At 36.8% G+C, this 25,710-nt stretch overlaps 1 protein-coding gene across 1 annotated transcript in view; it reads left to right on the forward strand.

Annotated features, from left to right (window-relative positions):
* Positions 1–25,710, forward strand: part of LOC111150500 (cilia and flagella associated protein 47) — a 526,123-nt gene that overhangs the window by 348,827 nt on the left and 151,586 nt on the right. Inside the window, exons 50-51 of the mRNA XM_022507981.1 lie at positions 12,472–12,606; positions 22,437–22,534. Coding sequence (XP_022363689.1) covers positions 12,472–12,606; positions 22,437–22,534 — 233 coding nt within the window. The remainder of the gene's footprint in view (positions 1–12,471; positions 12,607–22,436; positions 22,535–25,710) is intronic.

A 25,710-nucleotide genomic window follows, 5' to 3' on the forward strand; every position in this document is an offset into this window, starting at 1 on the left:
TTAATAAAAGAATTCATTTTTCATTCAGAAATTACTCATAGAAATAAGTTTAAAATAAAATTAACAAAATAGGGGCACATGGGTGGCCCAGTCCATTAGGTGTCTGCCTTCAGCTCACGTCATGATCCCAGGGTCCTGGGATCAAGCCCGGCATCTGGCTCTCTGCTCAGCAGGGAGCCTGCTTCTCCCTCTCCTGTTCCCCCTGCTTGTGCTTTCTGTCTCACTCTCTCTCTGTCAAATAAATAAAATCTTTAAAGGAAAAAAAATAAATGAAGGCTTTACATGGAGGCTTAAGAAGCCACCTTCGCAGTGCGGTGAATCCAAACAAATGAGCAAATAGTTGCATTCAGTATCAGGGAAACATATCAATTTGTGGAACTGAGAGATGTTGATGAATAGAAGTTATAGATAAATGAGAGATAGATTTATAGTGAAGATTTTAATATGGCTTATTAATTATCCTGCATTAATTATCTCATACATGATATTACTTACTGCTGGAAAGATACCTATAATTGGATGTGAACTTCACTTACACATCCTGCTTATACATTACATTCAGTTTGCAGGGACACTTCTCAGATCCTGTTGTTATGCTGCTCAGCAGTGGTGAGTATAATATCTGAAATACCAAGTGTGCTTTTTAAACAGTTTTATTGTGGTATAATTGTCATGCAATAAGTTGTGCATATTTAAAGTATACAATTTGAGAAGTTTTAACACATGCTTACAACCATGAATCCATTGTCACAAATGAAATAATGAATATATGTCACCCTAAAAAGTTTCCCTTTTTAATCCTTCGCCTTCCCTTCCCCTCATGCCACAAAATACCCTTGCCCTAGGCGACCATTTATCTGGTTTTTTGGTCACTTTGTGTGCATTTGCTAGCACTGTATACAATGAAATCATACAGTGTACACCCTTTTGAGGGGTTGTTTTCATTTATGCAACATAACTGTTTTAAGATCCGTCTATGTAGTACATGTTTCAATAGTTTATTCCTTTTATTGTAGTAGTAGTCCATGGGATAGATATACCACAATTTGTTCATCTATTTACCTGTTGATGGGCATTTGGAATTTTCCTTTTTTTTTGGCAATTATGAATAAAGCTGATAGGAGAATTCATATATAATCTTTGCATGGGCATATACTTTCATTTGTCTTGGGTAAATCACTTATATGTGGGATGGCTGGATAATATGGTAGTTGAATTTATAATGTTTAAAAAAATACCTGCCAACAGTTTCTCAAAGACATTGTTCCTTTTTCCATTCTCACCTGCACTGCATGAAAGTTCCAGTTTCTCTGTATCCTTTGACCATACTTAGTAGGGCTCACCATTTCACTTTTATCCATTTTAACCCTTGTGTAGTATAGTTGCAGTGTGGTTTTAATCTACATTTCTGTAATTGAGTAAGTGTTGAGCATCTTTTCTTGTGCTTCTCTGTCATCCATGTGTCTTCTGAAATGCTTTTCCAAATCTTTTGTCTGTCCCTCCCCCTACCTTTGGTTGTTTGTTTTCTTATTGCTGAATTTTTAATATGTTTTTGAAATTTATTCTGGTTAGGGGCACCTGGGTGGCTCAGTGGGCTGGGCCTCTGCCTTCGGTTCGGGTCGTGATCTCGGGGTCCTGGGATCGAGCCCCGCATCGGGCTCTTTACTGGGCGGGGAGCCTGCTTCCCCCTCTCTCTCTGCCTGCCTCTCTGCCTGCTTGTGATCTCTCTCTCTCTCTGTATCAAATAAATAAATAAAATCTTTAAAAAAATTTATTCTGGTTACGTTTTTTATAATGCTTTAAAATTTTTTCTCCCAGTCTGTGGTATTTATTTTAATTTTCTTAATACTGTCTATCATTGAGTAGCAGAAGTTTTTTTCCTAGCATTATTGACAAATAAAAATTGTGTATATTGAAGATGCACAGTGTGACATTTTGATATATGTATACGTTGTGAAAGATTACACAGATTCTTGATTTTGATGAAATGCAACGTGTCATTTTTTTCTTATGTGAATCAGGAAGAAACATACAGTTTTAATGGCAACCTATGTTATTAGTGCTTTAACGTATTGCCCCAGTAATGAAAGCGTAAGTTCTTCCTATGGTAAAACATAATCAGCCATCCTCTATAACAGAAATCTGAATCTTATAGACTTTATTAATCCTTTCCTGTTGTCTATAGTGTCTTCTGTTATACACATTTCAAAAATGTGTTATAGAAAGAAAAAATAGTATAATACCACAAACAAATGGAGGCTAAAGGACTACAGTTGGGTGCTAGACTACTACACATTTTATCATAAAAATTAAGATCTTAAAAGGAATAGAAGACAAGAGCTATATTATACACAAAATAACAGATTTGGCAAAGAAATTAAACCAGCACTGGGTTTCTTTAATTAGCCACCAAATTTTGTTTTTCCACTTGGCCTTTTGGTCCCCTAAAGAGGGAAAATATAACAAAAGAAAATGAGTTAGAAATGTGGTTAAAATGAAGTAAAAAAAAAAAAAGAAAAAGAGAAGAAGGAAGAGGGTTAGCAGAGATATCCTTTGGCTTTCATCTTTAGTTTGCTACTGACTTTTTGGGGTAGTGTATTAGAGACACAAGACACTTAAAATTCATTCACTCATTTGTAGTGTCCTGCGCATAGAGTAGGTATTTATGAAAACACTTATTGACAGAATTAATGTACCTCCAAGAAATTCACAAGGTGATAAAGGCCCAGCCATACAGAAATTTTCTTTAACTACAGTATTTGTCATTAATGATAGGGAGTGGTGAAGCATGAAGCCAGTGGAGAGAGCAAGATGGGTGTGGGGTGACCAAGAGCAAAAGGGCAAAGACCTTGCCAGGTTTAACTCTTGCCATAGAAACTTGCTTTAGGAAGTTTTCTAAGGGGTGAAATACTTGAGAAAATCAGTCAACATTATCTGAAACCTATTGCTTTAGGTCAGAATAAACGTTTCGTGAGTATGTGAGTTATTTTGCTACCTTTCTATTCAAAAGCCCTTTTATTCTGTGGTATATTCAGTGATATTTAGACATAATGTACCATTTTCCCCATTCTTTGTCAGGTAAAGGTATATGCCTTTGTCACCTACTAACTGTGTAACCTGGAACGAGTTAGCCAACCTTCTGTGCAGCCCAGGTTGCTCAGCTTTAAAAAGAGTCTAATGAAGAATTAACTTTTATGTTTATTGAAGGGGTTCAGTAGATAACAAATGAGAGGCATTCAGCATATGCCCAACACAGAGTAAGCATTCAATAAGTGGTTTTACATTATTTTCAAAAGATTAACCATTGATATAAAATGACATCGCTCAGGCTTTAAACTTGAGTCTGATATTGACATTTTACAAGCTAGTATAAAATTAGAGAAAAACAATGCCTAATGGAAAGCAAACTATATACTAGGAAATGTTTGTTCTTACTGTTAGAAATGCATTTTGAAGAAGTCAAATGTAGACTGTTTAGCAGAGAAAAAAATCCATTTGTCAAAATAAAAGCTTGAGCTATTGAAAATATAATAACTGTAATTACAATTCCTATTAGATTTTTTTAAGTAACATTGATTTCAGACAAACTGAAAGCCTCCATTAAGTAGTGATGATGTACCTTAGAGAGTTGCTTTGTACACCAGTATTATTTCTCTTATACCTAGTTTTTCCAAAACAGTCTTACATTTTTCCTATCACTCTGATAAACTGGAGTACCAACAAACAACTTTTTATTTACTTTTGTTTCCCTTTGGATTGGTTGGCCTTAGCCCAAACAGAGGAATATAGGAGGCATCACACGTGCATAGTGTGGAAAAGTAATTACACGTGCATAGTGTGGAAAAATGTTATCATCTTTTGAAACACATATTTTCATAATCATTATTTACTGCATTTAGTTCAAAGGTTCATTGCCGATATAGTCAGTTGCTGAGTCTAATGTTACTCTTTGTAATAAGCTTATAAGAATTTGACTGTTTGTCTCTTCTAACATAGCTAATTCATAACCAAAAATAAAGATGCAATTTTAAAAATGTAATTGTTTAGAAATAAAATTGAAATTAAATTGCCAAGAAAAAGGTTTTTTACTGGGAAAAACATTGAGTATAAATTTGTGGCATAATTTTAAGATACATTATTTTAAAGTATTCTTTCCTTTTTTTATTGTTATGTTAGTCTCCATAAAACACATCATTAGTTTTTGATGCAGTGTTCCAAGATTCATTGTGTATGTACAACACCCAGTGCTCTATAAAGTATTCTTTCAATTAAAACATAAGCTGCTAAATAGACCTATATAATTCCATCATTATCTTCATTTATTTCTAATTTTTGAGATACTTAATTTCTCATGCTGATATATACGGTCTTGTTATACTCATGTAGGGCTTTTGAATTGTTTTACAAATGATTGTTCGATTTCTTTTTGTTAAGGGAGAATAAAACTGTAATAATGTTTAGATAGGTATGTTGAAGGAAGAAAATATATGCCAAGTACATAAATAGGCTAAAATGAGGAAGAATGGAGGATGTGCTTTTAATTCTCCAGAGTATTTCATAATATTTGAAATATTGATTAGGTTTCCTTATTAATCAGTACAAACATATTGTTTAACATAATGTAGGCTTATCCAAATAATGGTTTTTATCTAACTTAATTGTTTTTCTTAAAAGTTTCCTTTTCAAATTGTTCATTCCTAGTATATAGAAACTTAACTGCTTTTGTTTGTTGATTTTATATCCTGCACATCTACTGAATGCATTTATTAGGTCTAACATTTTTTGTGTGTGCAGTCATTTAGGTTTTCTCTCAATGAGATTGTGTCATCAGCAAACGTAATTTTACTTCTTCCTTTCCCCTTTGGATACTTTTACTACTTTTTCTTGCATAATTGCTCCGGCTAGAAATTCTAGTATTATGTTGAACAGAAGTGACTAAAGCAACATCCTTCTCTTGTTTCTGATCTTAATGGAAAAGTCTTTAGTCTTTAGTCTTTACCACTCAATATAATATTAGCTGTGGTTTTTATATGTGGCTATTTGAGGAAATTCTGTCCCTAATTTATTTTTATCATGAAATGTTGTTGAATTTTGCCAAATACTTTTTATCCATCAATCAAAATGATCATGGTTTTTTTTTTCTGTTCTGTTTATGTGGTATATTACACTGATTGATTTGTGTGTATTGAACCCCACCCTTCATCCATTCATCCATTCATTCTTGGAAGGAATCCCACTTGACAATGCTATCTATATAATCTTTTTCATATGCTACTGAATTTGATTTGCTAGTATTTTGTTGAAAAGTTTATATCAATGTTCATCAACAATATTGGATTTTAGTTTTTTTTTCTTGTCCTATCTTTGTCTGCTTTTGTATCAGGGTATTGCTGGCCTCCTAGAATGAGTTGTTTTCCATCCTCTTCAATTTTTAAGTGTTTAAGAAAAAAAAGTATTAATTCTTCTTTAAATATTTGATAGAATTCAACAGTGAAGCCATCTTATCCTGGGCTTTTCTTTGTAGTAAGTGTTTGATTACTGATATCTCCTTACTAGTTTTATGTCTATTCAGCTTATCTCTTATTCATGAGCAGTTTTAGTAGATTGTGTATTTCTACAAAATTGGCCATTTCATCTAAGTTATCCAATTTGGGGGGCATATAATTGTTCATAGTATTCTCTTATAATGCTTTTTATTTTGGTGAAAACAATGTATTGTCCCCACTTTATTTCTGATTTTATTAATTTGACTCTTCATTCCCTTTTTCTTAATTACTTTTAAGCTCTGCCAATTGTGGTGATCTTTTCAAAGAGCCAACCAATACTTTTATTTTCTCTATTGTTTCTCTCTTCTCTGTTTTATTTATCTACACTCTGGTCTTTATTATTTCTTCCTTCTGCTAGCTTTGGGTCCAGTTTGCTCTTCTTTTTCTAGTTTCATAGCAGTGTGCAATGAAGTTACTGGTTTTATTATTTACTTATTTAAATGTTTTTTGTGGAGCTTGAACTCACAACCCTGAGATCAAGACCTGAACTGAAATCAAGAGTCAGATGCTTAACTTGCTGAGCCACCCAAGCACCAGAGGTTGTTGATTTTAGACTATTCTTTTTAATGTATGCTTTTGCTACTATGAATTGCCCTCTTAGTGCTGCTCTCATTGCATCACATCAATTTTGTGTACTGTGTTTTCCTTTTCAATTGTCTGATATTTTCTAATTTCCTTTGTGACCTTTTTTTCAAACTTTTCTACAAAGAGCAAAACAGTATATACTTTAGGCTTTGTAGGGCCATATAATTTTTTTTATTATGTTCAATTAGCCAACATATAGTACATCATTAGTTTGTTGTTGTTGTTTTTTTTAAGATTTTATTTATTTATTTGACCGACAGAGATCACAAGTAGGCAGAGAGGCAGGCAGAGAGAGAGGGAGAAGCAGGCTCCCTGCTGAGCAGAGAGCCCAATGCAGGCCTCCCTCCCAGGACCCTGAGATCATGACCTGAGCTGAAGGCAGAGGCTTCAACCCATTGAGCCACCCAGGCGTCCCTGCATCTTTAGGTTTTGATGTTGTGTTCATCAATTTATTAGTTGGCTATAACGCCCAGTACTCATCACCACATGTGCCCTCCTTAATGCCCATCACCCAGCTCCCAAAGTCCAGAGTTTCTTGTAATTTGTCTCCCTCTCTGATTTTACTCATATGTGGAACATAAGGAATAATACCGAGGACCACAGGGGAAGAGAGGGAAAACTGAATGGGAAAAAATCAGAGAGATAGACAATCCACTGTGATTTCTTCTTTGAAATATCGATTAAGCCTTTGTTGTTTAGTCTTCAAATTTGCGTCCATCTTTTTTTCCATTGTTGATTTGTACTTTCATTTCATTGTGATGAGAAAAGATGCTTTGTATGATTTAAATCTTTTTAAATTTATTAAGATATGTTTTGTGACCTCACATGTAATTTGTCCTGGACTGTGTTCCATGTCGATTTAAGAAGAATGTGTATTCTACTAATGTTGGGTGGAATGTTCTATATAATCCATTTAGGTCTAGTGGTTTTACAGAGGTGTTCACAGTCTCTATTTTGTTTTTTAACATTTTATTTATTTGACAGAGACACAGTGAGAGAGAGAACACAAGCAGAGGGAGTGGGAGAGGGAAAAGTAGGCTTCCTGTGTGCAGGGAGCCTGATGCAGGGCTTGATCTCAGGACCCTGGGATCATGACCTGAGCCAAAGGAGACGCTTAATGACTGAGCCACCCAGGCGCCCCCACAGTCTTTCTTTACTTGTCTTCTGTCCAGTTCTCTCCATTAATGAAACTGAGGTATTGAAGATTCCAGCTCTTATTGTAGACTTATTTCTTCTTCCAGTTCTGTCAGTTTTTGTTTCAAATATTGTTGGCCTCTGTTTTTAGGTGTGTATATATCTACAATTTTTATATAATCTTGCTGAACTGAATTTTTTATTTGATGCTTTGTATATATTGCAAGTAATCATCATGTAAGTCTAGTTAATATCTGTCACTATACATAGCTACAAAATTCTTTTTTCTTGTGATGAAAACTTAAGATCTACTCTCTTAGCAACTTTTAAATATGTAATACAGTATTATCAACTATAATTGCCATGCTGTACATTACATCCACCACCTCTGGCAACCACCAATCTAGTCTTTGTATCTATGAGCTTAAGAGTTTTTGTTTTTGTTTTAGTGAATTGAATCTTTATCAACATAGAGTGTCCTTATCTCTCTCTTATAAACTTTTTTTTAAAGATTTTATTTATTTATTTGACAGACAGAGATCACAAGTAGGTAAAGAGGCAGGCAGAGAGATAGGAGGAAGCAGGATCCCTGCTGAGCAGAGAGCCCTATGCGGGGCTCGATCCCAGGACCCTGGGATTATGACCTGAGCCGAAGGCAGAGGCTTTAACCCACTGAGCCACCCAGGCACCCCTCTTATAAACTTTTGAACATCTAATACATGAATGGTATCCAAAATATATTTTAGGGGCACCTGGGTGGCTCAGTTGGTTGGGTGTCTGCCTTGGGCTTGGGTCATAATCCCTGGATCCTAGGATCGAGCCCCATGTCACGCTTGCTCAGCAGGGAGCCTGCTTCTCCCTCTCCTTCTGCCCCTCCCCTCACTTGTGCTCTCTCACTCTCCCTCTGTGTCAAATAAATAAATAAATTCTTAATTTTAAAAAACCCCACATATATATACATATATGTGTATATATGTATATATATATATTTTTTTTAATCTTAAAATAGGAATTCAAAGGGATAAATGCACCCTGATGTCTATAGCAGAATTTTCTACAATAGCCAAATTATGGAAACAGACTAAGTGACCATCAACTGATGAATGGATAAGGAAGATGTGTGTTTATAGCGTGGAATATTACTCAGGCATAAAAAAATGAAATCTTGCCATTTGCGATGACATAGGTGGAACTAGAGAGTATTACGCTAGGTGAAACAAGTCAGAGAAAGAAAAATACCATATGATTTCACTCATAAGTAGAATTTAAGAAACAAAACAAGTGAGCAAAGGGGAAAAAAGAGAGAAAATGAGACAAATGAAGAAACAGACTCTTAACTATAGAAAGCAAGCTGGTGGTTACCAGATGGGAGGTGTGCAGGGGGATAGATTAAATAGGTGATGGGATTAAGGAGGGCACTTGGTATGATAAGCAGTGGGTGTTGTATGGAAGTGTGGAATCAACATATTGTACACCTGAAACTAATATTACACTGTATGTTAACTAACTGGAATTTAAATAAAAACTTTAAAAAAAAGGAAAATCTTAAAACTCAACAATAGGATAACAAACAACCCAATTCTAAAAATTGGCAAAAGATCTGAAGAGACACATCACCAAAGAAAATATTCTGATAGCAAATAAGTGTATAAATTATGTCTCTAGGGAACTGCAAATTAAAATAAGATACCACTACCTGCCAATTAGGATGGCTAAATTCAAAAGACTTGACAACACCAAGTGCTGATGTGGAACAATAGGAACTTCCATTCATTGATGGTGGGAATACAAAGTGATAGAATGTCACAACCATTTTGAAAATAGTTTGGCAGTATCTGACAAAACTAAACAGACTCATAACATGATAGAGCAGTCATATACCTTCATATTTACCCAAATGAGTTCAAAATTTTTGTCAATCCAAAATTCTGCTCATGAATGTTTATAACAGCTTTATTCATAGTTGCCAAAATGTAGAAGCAATTATGATGTCCTAAAATAGGTGAATGGATAAACAGTGGTATATCCATACAATGGGATATTTTTCATTGATAAAAATAAATGGCCTGGGGTGTCTGAGTGGTGCAGTTGGTTAAGTGTCCAACTCTTGACTTCAACTCAGGTCTCAGGGTCATGGGATCAAGCCCCACATTGGGCTCTATGCTCAGCACAGTGTCTGCTTAAGATTCTCTCTCCCTCTCCCTCTGCCCCCCACCTCTCTCTCTGAAATAAATATGTAAATCTTTTTTAAAAATGGCCTATCAAGCCACATACATGAAGGAAGCTTAAATGTATATTGCTAAGTGAATTAAGTCAATCTGAAAAGACCACATGCTGTATGATTCCAACTATATGACATTTTGGAAGAGGTAAAAGATCAGTGATTGCCATTTCTTTAGAGGTTGGGAGGAAGGGATGAATGAATGGGGTACAGGGGATTTTTAGGTCAGTGAAACTATTCTGCATGATAGTGTAGTGGTAGACACATGAAATTACTTATTTGCCAAAGACATAGAATGTACAATAGAAAAAGTTAGCCAAAATGGAAATGATGGAATTTAGTTAGTAATGGTGTATCATTATTGGCTTATCAATTGCAAGTAATGTATTACAGTAATGCAGGATGCTTATAATACTTGCAACAAGGGGGATATATAGGAACTCTGTACTTTACACTCATTTTTTTATAAACCTAAAACTTTTCAAAAAATTAAATTTATTAATTAAGCAAAAAACAGTATGAACTTTGAAGTAGAATGCATGTTTTTATATTCCAGCTGTATTATTATAAGCTGATTCACCTTGGGCAAGTTGCTGAACTTACTTGTGTCCATTTCCCTTCTTTACTATGAAAATAATACATCATACTTGATGGTGAAAAACAGAGCTTTTATGCTAAGGTCAGGAACAACACGAGGATATCTACTCTTACTTCTTTTATTCAACATAGTACTAGAAGTCCTAACCACAGCAATCAGACAACATAAAGAAATGAAAGGTATCCAAACTGATGAAGAAGAAGTAGAACTCTCACTATTTGCAGATCACATGATACTCTATATAGAAAACCCCAAAGATCACCAAAAAACTACTAGGACTGAGAAGTGAAATCAATAAAGTTGCAAGATACAACTTGCAAAATCAACATAGAGAAATGTGTTGCATTTCTATGTACTAATAATGAAGCAGCAGAAAGAAATTAAGAAAACAATCTAATTTACAATTGTACCAAAAACAGTGACATATCCAATAAAGGGTTGGTATCCAAAATATATAAAGAACTAATCATTGTCAATACCCCCAAAATAAATAATCCAATTGAAAAGTGGGCAGAATACATGAACAGATACTTCGCAAAGAAGACATTCAGTTAGTCAACAGACACATGAAAAGATACTCACTCTCACTCATCATCAGGGAATGCAAATCAAAACTATAATCGATATCACCTCATACCTCTCAGAATGCTTGAAATCAAAAGGCAAGAAACAACAAGTGTTGGCAAGGATGTGGAGAAAAAGGAACAGTCATGCACTGTTGGTGGGAATGCAAGCTGTTGCAGCCACTCTGGAAACCAGTATGACGATTCCTCAATAAGTTAAATATAATATAACATATTAATATATGTAAATCACCTAGAACAATGTCTGTCATATAGTAAGTCCTACATAAGCATAAACCACAATCATTAATCTTCAAAACAGCTAGCACCATTTTACAGATGAGGTAAATAACATATTCAAGGCTAAATTAGTAGTGGCAGAACAAGTGTTTGAGTTTACGTTCCGTCCAAAGCCTGTGTTCTTTCCACTATGCACCCTGTCTTTTTATAATGTGTTTGTAAACTCCTATGTAAAATAAGAAAGCTTGTTTATAATAGGATAGGAAATTTAATCTGAAACTTAAGTGACTTTATGATATTTCAAAACAAAGATATTAAAAATGATAAGATAGGAGTGACATCTGCAAGATGGCAATATAGGAGATCCACCACCTGTATTCAGCAATAGTAACTTGAAAACCATCCACAGCATAAATGCCTTTGTGGGAGCTGTGGGATCTTCGTGGGAAATTATGAAACCCCAATGGAATCCAAGACTGAGGAGGGCCATTTTGAAAAGGCAGGCTTGTGCTCATGTGGTGGATTTACCAACCATGGCCCTGGTTACAGATCAAGAAATAGCCCTGTCCCCCTGTAGACTCAGTTATCGTCCCATTGGGCTTGAGTGCTGCCACCAGCACTTTATGATAAGGAGCTGGCAGGAGTCATTGACTGTCCATGTCCTGTGTAACAAGTCCATGGAATTTAGTCCATCTGTGGACCCTGAAGTGGCTCATGGCCCAGCTTCAGCCCCTCTCAGCCATGATTCCTGCCCATCTAGCACCTTGGGGAAGACACACTGGTCTGTGCACCTGAGGCAGGCCCTCCAGTTTAGTTCAACTGCAGATCCTGAAATAGCCCTGTAACTTGGTCAGCCACTCCCAGCCATGGTCTGGGAACAATCATCTTGGGAGACATGCTTATCCATGTCCCAGAAGTGTGCCCATTGACTATGATCTGTGCTTATATCTGGGATCAGCCCCACAATCCAGTTTTAGCCCCTTATAGCTGCAGTCTAGAAGCAGTCCTGCCTGCCCAGGGACTCAGAAGGAGACACGTCCATCCATGTTGTGTGGTCACGCCTGCCAACCCCAATCCGACTGTAGATCCTGAAACAGTCTGACCTGCTTCAACTTCTTTCAGTCACAGTCTGGGGCCTATCCTTCCCACTCCTCTGAGAGTGGTGAGTAGCTGGTGAACTATTGGGAACACTCCCAGATACTCAGAGGGAGCCAGTGTAATACCAGGGACACTTCGTAATATCTGATGTCACCAGCGGCTACCAGTGTCACCTCTGTTTCATATCTGTGCAAACTGAGGCACATAGCTGGTGATGGACATCCCCAGTTGTGAACCCAGGTATTATACTGCTCATTTTAATTAAAAACTGATTATCTCTTATGCTTAAAACAAATATTAATGAACTCTCTGTTAAATTGTTCTGTACCAACATCAGGTTTAAATGTGATACTAAGGCCTAGGATTTATATTTGGCTTTATGTTTATTAGTTTCAAGCTAAAGCATCTTTAGTACCTAAAAATTGACCTTTCATTTTAGAAAAACAATCCTTGGTTAATTTGGCATCTTGGACTTATGTGTTCTAGGTGCAATTTCATTTTTTGTTAAACACAGACAAGATGATGACTCTCAGGAAGACTCAGATCAAGATCGAGGTCGAGTACCCTCCTTTCAGAAATCATCATCGGAACTATTCCACCAGATTAATGAGGAAGACTCAGGTAAATTGATGATTAAGGAAAGTTTCATGATCACTTGTCAATCATTCAGTTTTAAATGGATAAATATTTTACATTCATAATGTATGTACAAGTGTGTGTTGCATATATCTGTAAGAACTTTATTGTATTATTTCAGGATTAACTTTATGTATTTACTTTATGGATTTGTACAGTTTTAAGATTAATAAATTATAATACTTCAACTTGAAGGCTGTCTACTCTTTCATAAGTGAAAAACTTTACATATACTTGTTATTCAACAAAAAATTGCAGTAAATTTCTGATAAAATGTTAAAGATATGTAATTTTTTTAAAGATTTTATTTATTTATTTGAGGCAGAGACAGAGCCTGAGAGGCATGGGGAGGGGCAGAGGGAGAGGAAGAAGCAGGCTCCCCGCTGAGCAAGGAGCTGGATGTGGGACCCCATCCCAGAACCCTGGGATCATGACCCTGGGATCAGACACTTAACTGACTGAGCCACCCAGGCGCCCTAATGAGTATATAATTTTAACAAGATAATATGCTTTTCTTCAGCGTAGTAGATGATAACAATCTTCCTCATATGCAGAAGAAAGTCAGTGCTATTTTTTTTCTTCCTATGTTATAAAGCTTTATTTGAATGTTGTTAAACATATCTTTTTAGTAGAAATTCAAAGGAAATAGGGATAATGGAGTACTGGAAGGCACAGGGCAGATTTCCTGGAAAATGAGTGATTGAATTCTCTTATGAGTGAGTAGCAGGGACATCTTAAGAGGCCATTAGAGAACAGTGGGTCAACTGAAGCAAAGCTGTGGAGACAATGAGGTATATCAAAGAAGAAATCTTTATTGAATGATTTTATGTTTAGTCAGGATTTTTCAGTAAAACAGACACTACCATAATATAATGTAATATGAATAGAGAAAGAAAGAAAGATGGAGAGACAGATGTTGAAATTTTTTTTAAAAAAGATTTTATTTATTTGACAGAGAGAGAGTGCATGTGCGCGTGCATATGCAGGGAGAACAGCAGGCAGAGGGAGAGGGAGAAGCAGGCTCCCTGCTGAGCAGAGGGCCCATGTGGGCCTTGATCCCAGGACCCTGGGATCATGACCTGAGCCAAAGGCAGACACTTAACCAACTGAGCTGCCCAGGTGTCCTGAGATGTTGAAATTTTAAAAAATGGCTGACATAATTGTGGGGACTGGCAAGTCGAAAATCTGTAGGACAAGCAATCAGTGCAGAAGATTAGGTAAGAGTTGCTGTTGTGATCTTGGGCCTAAATTCCTGAAGCAGGGCAGGCAGGCTGCGAGCTCAGGCAGTTTCTCTTTCAGTCTTGAGTAAGAATTGCTTCTTCTTCAGATAACATCAGTATTTACTCTTAGGGCTTCCAACTGATTGCAGGACGTATACCCACATTATGCAGGGCAATCTGCTTTACTCAGACTCCACTGTGGGGGGGTCCACTGTGGTCCAGCCAAGTTGACACATAAGATTAACCGTCACAGAATACATGGATTAAGAGTGATTATTTATACACTATTCAAAATGGTTTGGAAAGGGAACAGCAGTTGGGGTCAGCTAGGCAGTCCACTGGGACAGCAAACTGGCTTTGAAGTAAAGAGAACAATGTATTTTTATGGTGGCATGGGGATAGAGTTACCATTAAAGATGGAAAACATTTCAGAGACTAGTATTAGATGACTCTCTCTCTCTCTCCCTCTCTCTCTCTCTCTCTCTTTTTTTAAAGATTTTATTTATTTGACACAGAGTCATAGCGAAAGAGGGAACACAAGCAGGGGGAGTGGGAGAGGGAGAAGCAGACTCCCCACCGAGCAGGGAGCCCAATGCGGGGCTCGATCCCAGGACCCTGGGATCATGACCTGAGCCAAAGGCAGACGTTTAATCAACTGAACCACCCAGACTCCCCTAGATGACTCTTTTAAGAGAGGAGTTGGAAAGAGAGGATTGATCCTAAAAATGAACAAAGTTTGTTTGTATCTTGGTGAATAGAAAAATATCAAGATATTAATTTAGAAGTGTTGGGACTTTGTTAAAATGACATTTGTTAAGTAGACCCCTGGGGTGTCAGATGGTGTGTCAAGGTTCAACAAAATGCCACAAGGGAAAGTGAACTAGAATTTATTACTCTAGTTTGAGGTCCTGGAGGATTCATACTTTACTCCTTGAGAGGCCACATGGACAAGTCAAGGCAAGGGTGCACAGGGGGAAGAAGGACCTGAGCACATGCCTTAATTACAGTTGTCAGGAAGAATGATTTGGAGTTCCTGGGCTGAGACCAGATTGGTTAATTCAAACCAAAAAGAATAGGGTTTTGGTAAGCATCAAGGGGGGGTCTCATCTAAGGGCTGTACAAGGGGAAGTCCTGGGAGGCAGAGGAGAGAACTTATCACAAGAGTGTTTGGGGAGTCATATCAGAAATTCACACTGACTTGTGACTGTAAAGGCTTGTTATCTAGTGTGTGCACTCTCCAGAGGGGCTACTGTCAGTTCAAGGCCCATCAGCCCACTTGGCCATGCAAAATAGATGAGGAGACAGCAATACTATGGAGTAGTTTAGTTGTTGAACTATCAACAAGAAGAAATAAAAAGTCTGGGAGATTATAATGCTTGACAAAGTTTTGTGCTTGCTGATTTTGATGTGACAGAAAGACATTTATGTAGTGATATCCAGTCATCAATTGAATATTTGGAGCTGAGGCCAGATGAAAAAGTAAAAGCAGGTTGTAAAGCTTTAGTGTTTCTTTAGTTGAAATGCAGGTAAGGTCAAAGAGTAGATCACTGTTGCAGATGGATTGTGCTAAGTGAAACCCCCATCGAAATCTAAGGCAGAAGAACCATGAAGGAAAGCCAGGTAAAAGTCTGAAAGAAAATCAGAATATTAAGGTATCATGTTAATGGAATAAAAGGGAGTGGTGATGCCTAATAAGAAAATGTGCATGATGTAATGACAGGTTTCAAGATAGATTAAAAGCTAGGAAAAATACATCTAATAATATTACAAGTATCCCCAGTTCTTCAAAGTAGTTTTCTTATATCAGACAGGATTAACCTTTCCATCTCCTATAAGAACATGGAACTTTTTCCTACTGACTGCTCAGCAGTGTGTCTCTTTTCAGTTAGGGAAGTTTTAGTTAGGTAAAACGAATAAATTTTGGAGAACTATTTAATGTACAACAACATGATTATAGTTAATAATACAGTAGGTTGTACTTGAGATTTCCTTAGAAGGTAGATCTTAAGTGTCTTCACCACCCCCACCAAAAATCAGTAATTATGTGAGATGATAGATGTGTTAATTAGCTTAATTGTAGTGAGTATTTTATAATGCATACTGTATCAAATCAAGTTGTACCTTAAATATATATAATTTTTAATAGTTATACTTCAGCAAAGCTGGGGAAAAAAAGAAATGAAGACAACTAAAGAAGATTTTTTTAACCTTTTACAAATTGAAAAATTTGAAAAATTTTTTTTTGATGAGGATTTTTTTTTGATGAGGATCACATTGAAAGAGACAACCTTATGCACTATAATGGGAATTCGAGACCATTTGCTTAAATGCTTAATTTAATATGCTTAAAACTCTTTTCTTTTTAGATTTTATTTTTAAGTAATCTCTATGCCCAATGTCGGGTTCGAACTTACACCCTGAGATTGAGAGTCACGTGCTCTACCAACTGAGCCAGCCCAGCACCCCTAAAGCTTTTAAGATTTTTTTATCCCCTTTGAGCTAATGATTTCATTCTGAAAAATTAGTTTGAATAAAATAATCAGAGATCTGCACATATATTTTTCTATAAGAATGTTCCTTATGTGTTCTAGTTTTTTGAATAATTGAAACTTAAATATGTTAGTTTTATAATTTTATTTAAAATAGTTTTGAATATGTATTACTTGCACAAAAGTTTTTTCCCCATTCTTATTGAAAAATAGTTGACATACATCACTGTATAAGTTTAAGGTATACAACATGATGGTTTGCTTTACATATATTGTGAAAAGATTACCACAGTAAGTCCCGCTAGTTCTATCTTCTCATATAGATCCAGTAAAAAGAAAAGAAAGGGAAAAAAAAATTTCCTTATGATAAGAACTCTTAGGATTTACACTCTTAACAACTGGCCTATATATCATACAGCAGTGTTAGCTATAGTCATGATGTTGTAATTACATTATAGTCCTTATTTCTCTTATAACTGAAAGTTTGTATATTTTGATGACCTTTCTCCCTTTCTACCTCCCTCCCCTGTTCTACCTTTGATAACCACAAGTCTAATCTCTCTTCTGAGTTGTTTTTCTTAAAAATTCCACACTTAAGTGAGGTCATACAGTGTTTTTCTTTCACTTTCTGATTTATTTCACTTAGCATAATGCCTTCAAGTTCTGTCCATGCTGTAAATGGTAGGATTTTCCTTTTTTTGGTTTTTGTTTTTGTTTTTTTAAATGGCTGAATAATAATTGATTCTATATATATTTCGCAACTTCTTTATCCATTCATCCCATGATGAACACTTAGGTTGTTTCTGTATCTTGGCTATTATAAATGATGCTGTAATAAACGTGGGGTGGATACATCTTTTCCAAGTAAATATTTTGATTTTCTTCAGATAAATACCCAAATGTGGGCATGGAAATTTTATTTTAAAATTTTGGAGGATTGTCCATACTGTTTTCCATAGTGGTATAACTGTACCTAACAATAGTTCATCTGTCCAATATGCAGCAAGACAATTAAAAAAAAAAAAAAAACCTGAGCTTTTGCACTGAAGAAAGATAGCTATTTATGGTGTGGCACCACCCCAGAGAACAGGGAAGTAATGTTCAAAGTCCTGAATTCTTTGATGACTTGCAAGTGAGTGTTTTAGGGCAAAAATCAAGGGTAAAGGGCTTGGAATTGTGGGTCCTTCTGATTGATCAGGATTGGGTAAACTTCAAGACTGATTAACTGGTGCCAAGTCACCTGTTTCTTCAAGGTTGTGGTTGGGTGGCCATTTCATTCGCTGGTTCAGTTCTGCAAAACATTTTAACAATGTGTGTCAGTGATGATATCTTTGTTAGCAAAAACTGAGGCTATACACCTTGTGACTATGATGTCAGCACAGGCTATTTAATTTCCTGTTCCCTTGGGCTAAATTTTCATTATCTTTTTTTTTTTAATTTATTTATTTATCTAAGTTTTCTCCATGCCTATCATGGGCCTCAAACTCACAACCCCAAGATCAAGAGTTGCATGCTCCTCCGACTGAGCTAGCCAGGCACCCCTACATTTTCCTTATCTTAAAGCATATTCTTTTTTTTTTTTTTCCTAAAGATTTTATTTATTTATTTGACAGACAGAGATCACAAGTAGGCAGAGAAACAGGCAGAGAGAGAGGAGGAAGCAGGCTCCCCGCCGAGCAGAGAGCCCGATGCGGGGCTCGATCCCATGACCCTGGAATCATGACCTGAGCCGAAAGCAGAGGCTTTAACCCACTGAGCCACCCAGGCGCCCCTCTTAAAGCATATTCTAAGTTCCTTCCCAGTGTTTTTCCCAATAGTCTTTAACTATGGGCGACTTGCCTTTAATTACTTAATTACCTAATTCTGTTGGCGGTTTCAGTGGGTCCACCAATTTGTCCAACAGAGCACAAGGGTTACCTTTTCTACATATCCCACCAGCACTTGCAGTTGTCTGTTCTTTTGATAGTAGCCATCCTAACGGTTGTGAGGCGATAGCTCACTGTGGGTTTTGATTTTCATTTTCCTAATGATTAGGGATAAAACTCAAGTTCTAATAGCAGATGTTGTCTGAAGGATAAAAATGTGTTTACACACACAAACACACACATGCATATGGATATATCAATTTTATATAATTTGTGTACCCCAGTGTATTTATACCTTTGTGTCTTTATTGACATATCAAGCCTGGAGTTTTATATAAGAAAAATAAGTATTTACTCTTAGTCATGACGTAATGAATAAATTTCATCTTTAGGCTTTTCAGGAATTTCTAAAAATCACTATAGTGAATGTTACTGATTTTATAATCAGCAAAAAGTTTTAATGTGTTTAAGGCCTGTAGTTAAACAATGTTTAATAATTATCACTTTTGTTCTCGCTAATAAACCATCTTTAATCTTATACTAACCAATAAACTCATACTGTACATTTTTATCACTGCTGGAATTAAATCAGCTACATCACAACGGTGCCTTATGTGATCGTCACAGCAATCACAAATATTAAGTGTTATTGTTTCTGTGATAGCTAATTTTATGTGTCAACCTAGCTAGGTTATTGTGCCCAGATAATAGCGAAACATTATTCTGGATGTTTCTGTGAAGGTGATTTTGGATGAGAATTATATTTAAATCTGTGGCCTTTGAATAAAGAAGATGGACCTCCGTAGTGTGGGTAGGTCTCATCTAATCAGTTGAATATTTTAACAGAACCCAAACCGACCTCCCCAGAACAAAAAGGAATTCTACCCATGGACTGCTTTTGAGTTTGCACTGCAGTTCTTTCCTGGGTCTACAGCCTGGGGACCTAACCTGCAGATTTTGGATCTATCAAGTCAATTGCATGAGCCGTTTTCTTAAAATCAGTCTCTCTCAGCTTCTGTTTCTCTGTCTTTCTCTGTCTCTTTCTATGTATACACGTATCCTATTGGTTCTCTTTCTCTGGAGAACCTTGACTAAGACAGTCTCTATTCCATAGATGAGCAGACTGTTTTATCTTTCTTTGTGCCAACCCAGAATTGTAGGGCATTCAGTCTTTATAGTCATGAAGCCCTTTCTCTCCAGAATTATTTTCCCTGTGAGTTCACTGTGGATTAAAGCATAGGAAAAGCCAGTGAAATATACATGAGCAACCTAGAAGGGGAAACATTTTTCATTTTAACAACTTTGGTTTATTTTGAGATGTCACATTTAAACATCATAAAAGCATTTAAAGCACTGTCATAGAATTGAAGGAGCAGCCAATACAAAACTGAACAGAGGTTTCCTCAGTAACCAAACATCCACATAAAGCTGGTAATTTATTCTCTGTGCATTAATGGTTCCAAGGTAATTAGTTGGTGTCTATAAAATAAATAAGCACAGAAGGCAATTCAAAATACGGAGGTAAAATCACCCTTAAGAACTTCTCACAAGTACTTGGAAGAATTCACATGGGCCTTGTCTGTCTCCCTCTCATTAGCTAATTGTTCTGAATGTCTGGATTGTTCTAAGATCCACCAATATGATAAGTACTTCTTAATAGCTAAAGTATTAGAGTAGAGTGGCATACAATACAATATAATATAATATGGTATGAAGTAGTGCATTGCAGTACAATAATATACAATGTTCCCGGTAGGGGGGAATAATTAAAAAAACAAAAGGTCAGTTAACATGTGGGATACTTGGGTGGCTCATTCAGTTAAACATTCCATTCTTGACTTCGGCTCAGGTCATGATCTCAGGGTCCTGGGATTGAGCACCGTGTGGTGCTCTGGTGGGTTGTGGAGCTTGCTTTGGACCCTCATTCTCCCCTCCCTCTGCCCTTCCCCCCCCACTGCCCCCCAGAAAGAGTATACCTCTTGCATACTTGGGAGAGACCCAGGAAGAATGAGTAACTCCTTGGAATGGCCCAAGCCCTTACCTTAAAATACAGTCTCCAGTTAAAGACAAAAAAAGATGTTGGGGGTTGGAGAACCAATAATGCAAAGTTAACAGGAAAGCACAGTAAACAAGAGTGACATTGTTTTGCAGATTTAGGTCACTGTCTTCTCCACTGATACGAGTTTCTAGAGATTTAGTCTTCCCAACTTCTTAGTACAGAGAGGGAGACACCCTTACAAATGCAGATTTCCTTTAGAAATGTAAATGTCTCTTATAAAAGGGTATCTTTTACTCAGTTTTCAGAGCTTCTGTATCCACACTTTTTTAAAAAATAATCAGCTTAAGGGGTGCCTGGGTGGCTTAGTGTGTTAAGCCTCTGCCTTTGGCTCAAGTCATGGTCTCAGAGTCCTGGGATAGTGCCTCCCAGGGGGTTCTCTGCTCAGCAGGGAGCCTGCTTCCCCCCCTCTCTAGGTGCCTCTCTGCCTACTTGTGATCTCTCTCTGTCAAATAAATAAATAAAATATTTAAAAAATAATAATAAGCTCAAAAAGTCCTTATACCAAAGACATATTTTGGGGTGGCAAATTCTACTCCCCTTCACCATGCAATACAGTTCCATACAACACAATATAGTGCAATGCACAACACTCTTGTTCAGAAGCGAGAATTCCACTGGTCTGGGCCCCTTCTTTCAGATGAGGAAACTGAGGCCCACAGAGGGTAATGATTCACCTAAGTAAGTTAGACAAACAGAGCAGTACCTGGAATCTTTAAAACATGCCAATACTGATTTCAATATGCATATGAATAACTGAAATTGGAGGACATCTTAAACCATATACTAACTCAACACTGGAGAATAAAGAGTATCAAAGTAGAAGCTGAACAGATCACGTTAAACAAATGGCAAACTTGAGATTGAGGCCAGTATAAACCCTGCTACACAGGACTGTTGTGGTGGACCAGGGTTCTGGTGTCAGGATTTGGGAGGATGACTTTAGACATCACTAGTGACAGAAATGCCTACTTAAAAAAAAAAAAAAAAAATCTAGAACCGTGATGTAAACATTACTTTCTCACCATGTAGTTCATTCCCAATCCAGCTTCCTTTAGGATGAATTGCTAGCATCCTTTTTCACACTTCCGAGAAAAGAAAAATCTCATCAACTATTCCTGATTTTTGTCCTTAGACTAGAATCTTAGAGTGCTGGAAATGTACCACTGTGATCTATAGTATAATACTTAGATAGTTCTGATGAAGTTTGAGAATATAGGTGAGGTTCAGTGGGGTAGAGTCCAGAGCCAAGGACCAAGAAAGAATTGTTGAGATGTCTTTGGTGCAAAATGGTGTTTTATTAAAGCACAGGGACCGGACCGTGGGCAGAAAGAGCTGCTGCCCCTGGGGTTGTGAGGGGTGGTCCATTATATACTTGCAAATTGGGAGGGGGTGAGGAATAGCCTATGTCTCTAAGGAATTTTGGAAGCAAAGTTTCAGGGACCTTGAGGGGCTAGCTGTTGTTGGGAAAAGGTCATTTATTACCGTCTAATAAAACCTTAGTCATGAGACCCTTCAGATGTTTATCATTGGGCCATATGCTTGGGAATGATTGCCAGCACATATCTTGGAGAGATTAGAGATAAAGGAAATTTCCAAAGGAATTTTTATATGTTAAAGTAGACTACAGGATCCTGGTTGGGGGTGGGGGGGGGGTCAGGCTAGGATTGCCTTTTGCCCATAGCAAAGTATTAAGGTGGAGGCAGTGGAGTCCCTAGAGGAATGTCACTCTGCCTGTTTCAAGGACTTGTCAGTGGGCCCTAGGTAGAAAGGAAATTTAGTAACTTTTCTTCTGCCTTTGTTTCCCACATCAGTTCTATATATAATATGTGAATGTTTTGGCAATTAGGGGGAGAAATGATTGGTTATTTCTTTGGAAATATGAATTCTTAACTTAGAAGTAAAACATTCTTATTTTAATGGTGAATATAATGAATACCTGGGGAAGGTGAAGGATGGAGAGCTTTTACAGGGCAAGGTCATGGCCATGAAGGATGGTGCTTCTCCTTGCACTTACAAATTGTAATGCAATCAGCTTTTCACCCTCCACTTCCCTCTCATGACAAATGAGTTCACCAAAGAGTTTGAAAACAGTATGTACTGAGGTTTCTCAAAGTTTTATGTTAAGTATGGTATTCAGAAACTTACATTAAGAGATGTTTGTTTTTTGTTTTTTGTTTTTCAGATAATAGTTTTAGCAATTTCCATGTCTGGTATTATCTCGAGATCCATAGCTCTCCGGGACCACCAGTAAACATTATTAAAATGAAATGCCTTGCTCTGGTAAGAACCCATTACATGTTTTAGACTCTATCTTTTTGTAAACAGAGCTTTTGTTGCACACTTAAATTGCGATCCCTTAAAAACATCCATATTAAATGAGCACATTAGAATAAATTATTCAAATTATAGCATTTTTTTAAATTATAGCAGTTTTATTTTAAATCCGGTAATATGGACCTTAAGTACTTATGGAAAACATCTTTTAGCTCTATGGTATCTTATAGTAGCTTTACTGATTAGAATTCTACTTGCATATTTCAAGAATTACCAAGAGAAAAAAAAAAAAAGTTACCAAGAGCAAACTTAACCTTAGCTTAAGTACTTACCCTCACACATATGGTAAAAGCAGGATTATGCTTTGTCAGGGATCAGGAATATCCTGTCCCCTCAAGGTCTTTCTGACTGGACTAAGAATCAAATTGACATGAGACAGATTAACAGGAAAAAAAAATCAAATTTAGTAGTGTATGTTGGGAATGCACATAGACACGGAAACTCCAAAGACAGGCAAAATGAGGTATATATGTCATTTTCAATTACGGAGAGGGTGGTAGGGGTCTGAGACTTCAAAGGGAAGAAATGCAATTTACATAAAGATGAAAAAGGATAAATATTTAGTAAGCAAATGTTTGCTGGGCCTCTTGGAAACAGAACTTTGATCAATCAGGCCTTGCTAGGTTCCTCCCTGCCCACCACACCCAGTTCGTAGTGTAATGCGGTGATAGCTCTCTTTCCCGAGCAGGGCTTCTGTCTAAATCCTTTTTATGCAGTTGAGGAGATAAGTAAAGAGCTTTTCCTGAATCTGCTGGGTTTTGATTGCTTTTTAACTCAAAATCATCTTCCTGCCAAAGTGGCAAATTTTTTTTTTTTAAAGATTTTATTTATTTGACAGAGAGAGATCACAAGTAGGCAGAGAGGCAAGCAGAGAAAGAGAGAGAGGGAGGAGGAAGCAGACTTCCTGCCTTGCAGAGAGCCCGATGCGGGACTCGATCCCATGACCCTGAGATCATGACCTGAACTGAAGGCAGAGGCTTAACCCACTGAGCCACCCAGGCAGCCCCCAAAGTGGCAAATTTTTGAGGAGGCCTGTCTTTGGTTCCTGCAGTCTCTTGACTCATTCAGTACTGATTCTTCTTGGTTTCTACATTAGGCCTTTCCACTTTAAAACACATTTGGAGGGGCACCTGGGTGGCTCAGTGGGTTAAAGCCTCTGCCTTCGGCTCAGGTGATGATCTCAGGGTCCTAGGCTCGAGCCCCACATGGGGCTCTCTGCTCAGCAGTGAGTCTGCCTCCCCCTCTCTCTCTGCCTGCCTCTCTGCCTACTTGTGATCTCTGTCTGTCAAATAAATAAATAAAATCTTTAAAAAAAAAAACAAAAAACAAACACATTTGGAGTAACAGGGATAGATTTGGCATTTTAAGTAATACTGACTAAGAATAGGAGTGTTTTATGTTACTTATTTAAGTGTTACTAAATCCATGTTCATTATTATTATTTAATAAAGTTAAATATTGAATCTTGTTGTTTGTTTTTTTTTAAGACTTTATTTACTTATTTGAGAGACAGGGAGAGCATAGCAGGGGAGAGAGGGCCAGGGGGAGAGGGTGAAGCAGATTTCCTGTTGAACTTGGAGCCTAGCACTGAACCGATCTGAGGACTCCGAGATCATGACTTGGGCTGAAGTCAGACACTTAACCAATTGAGCCACCCAGGTGCCCCAAACTGAGTTTTGGTTTAAATGAAACATGAAGACGGTATTAATTGCTCTTAACCATGTTTTAATTTGATTTAATTTTCTTATTGTTAGTATTCAGATATTTAAATTGATGGTAAAGATTACTTTCATTTTTAAACATGCAGATAGATTTTTCATAAAATTGATTTAGAACCTTGAACTTATGCTCCAACAAATAAAAAAATTTAAAAAGACTAAAATAGTTTAAATCTGTAAATCAATTACTTGCCCACTTGATTTCTGGGTAAATCTCCACTGAGACATAGAAAATGGGTGGTTAAACTATTGAGATGCACTCAAATGTAGCTTGCAAAAGCATTCTCTTCTAAGTGGAAAATGATTTAATATGATCATGGTAGGGTCATTTCACTCAATGAAAATGTCTCATTTCTGTGATCCTGTTATCACTACAGAATAAAATCTTTCTTATAGGTTATTTTAAAATGATATAACTTTATATAACCACTTGCTGTGGAAAATGATTACTGGATTAGCAGAAATCTCTTTATCAGGACACAGGAGAAAAAAAAAAAAACATTTTAAATGGGTCCAGGAGAAATTGGGACCATGAGGTGGCACCTCAAAAAATATAGACATTGGCTCCCTTATTAATTGTATGTTTAAAATAGGTATAGAGATGAGTAGAGACCTGCAACTCAAAGTAACAAAAAAAAAGATTTAATTGTAAAATACTAATAGACAAGCAACGGTTCACATCTTCTCATGAAATGGTATATAATGTGCCCCCCTTTTGGGAAGAGTTGTTAACCCTTCAAGCAAAACTGATAGAAATTAAGATTTTTTAACTCTCAACTTTGAATATTAAAGATTGTTATATTGACTGAGAAAAATATACCATCAGGGTACTTTATGTGGATAAGTAAGAAGACTGAGCAAAAAGAAAACACCATCTGTTTCTTTTAATGTGCTTCAAATATGTTTTCATTTTTAAAATTAATATTTGCATATACACTTTTCAGGAACACATTATTTTCATAAATAATGTATTTACAAATAACGGCCCTTGTCCATTTTCCATAAAAGACTTGCCCCTCCCTATGTAATAAACTTCATTATTATTGTGTGTTAAATAAAAATATGACCAAGTGGGGCGCCTGGGTGGTGTAGTTGGTTAATTGCATCCAGCACTTGGTTTCGGCTCAGGTCATGATCCCAGGGTCCTGAGACAGAGCCTCACATTGGGCTCCTCGCCCAGCGTGGAGTCTGCTTGAGATTTTCTTTCTCCATCTTCTGCTCCTCCCTCTCATTCTGTCTCTCTCTCTCTCTCTGAAACAAATAAATACATTCTTAAAAAAAAGAAAAAAGTACAGCCAAGTATATTAGAAGATCTAATTGGCTTTATTAAATCAGCATCCCATCTAGCCAGTAGAGGGGAGCACCATGGAGTTGTACAAAATGAAAGGTTTTTATAGATGGAGG

This window comes from Enhydra lutris, unplaced genomic scaffold (genome assembly GCF_002288905.1).
Source record: "Enhydra lutris kenyoni isolate GAN:26980312 unplaced genomic scaffold, ASM228890v2 scaffoldscaffold23, whole genome shotgun sequence".
Classification (NCBI taxonomy): Eukaryota; Metazoa; Chordata; class Mammalia; order Carnivora; family Mustelidae; genus Enhydra; species Enhydra lutris.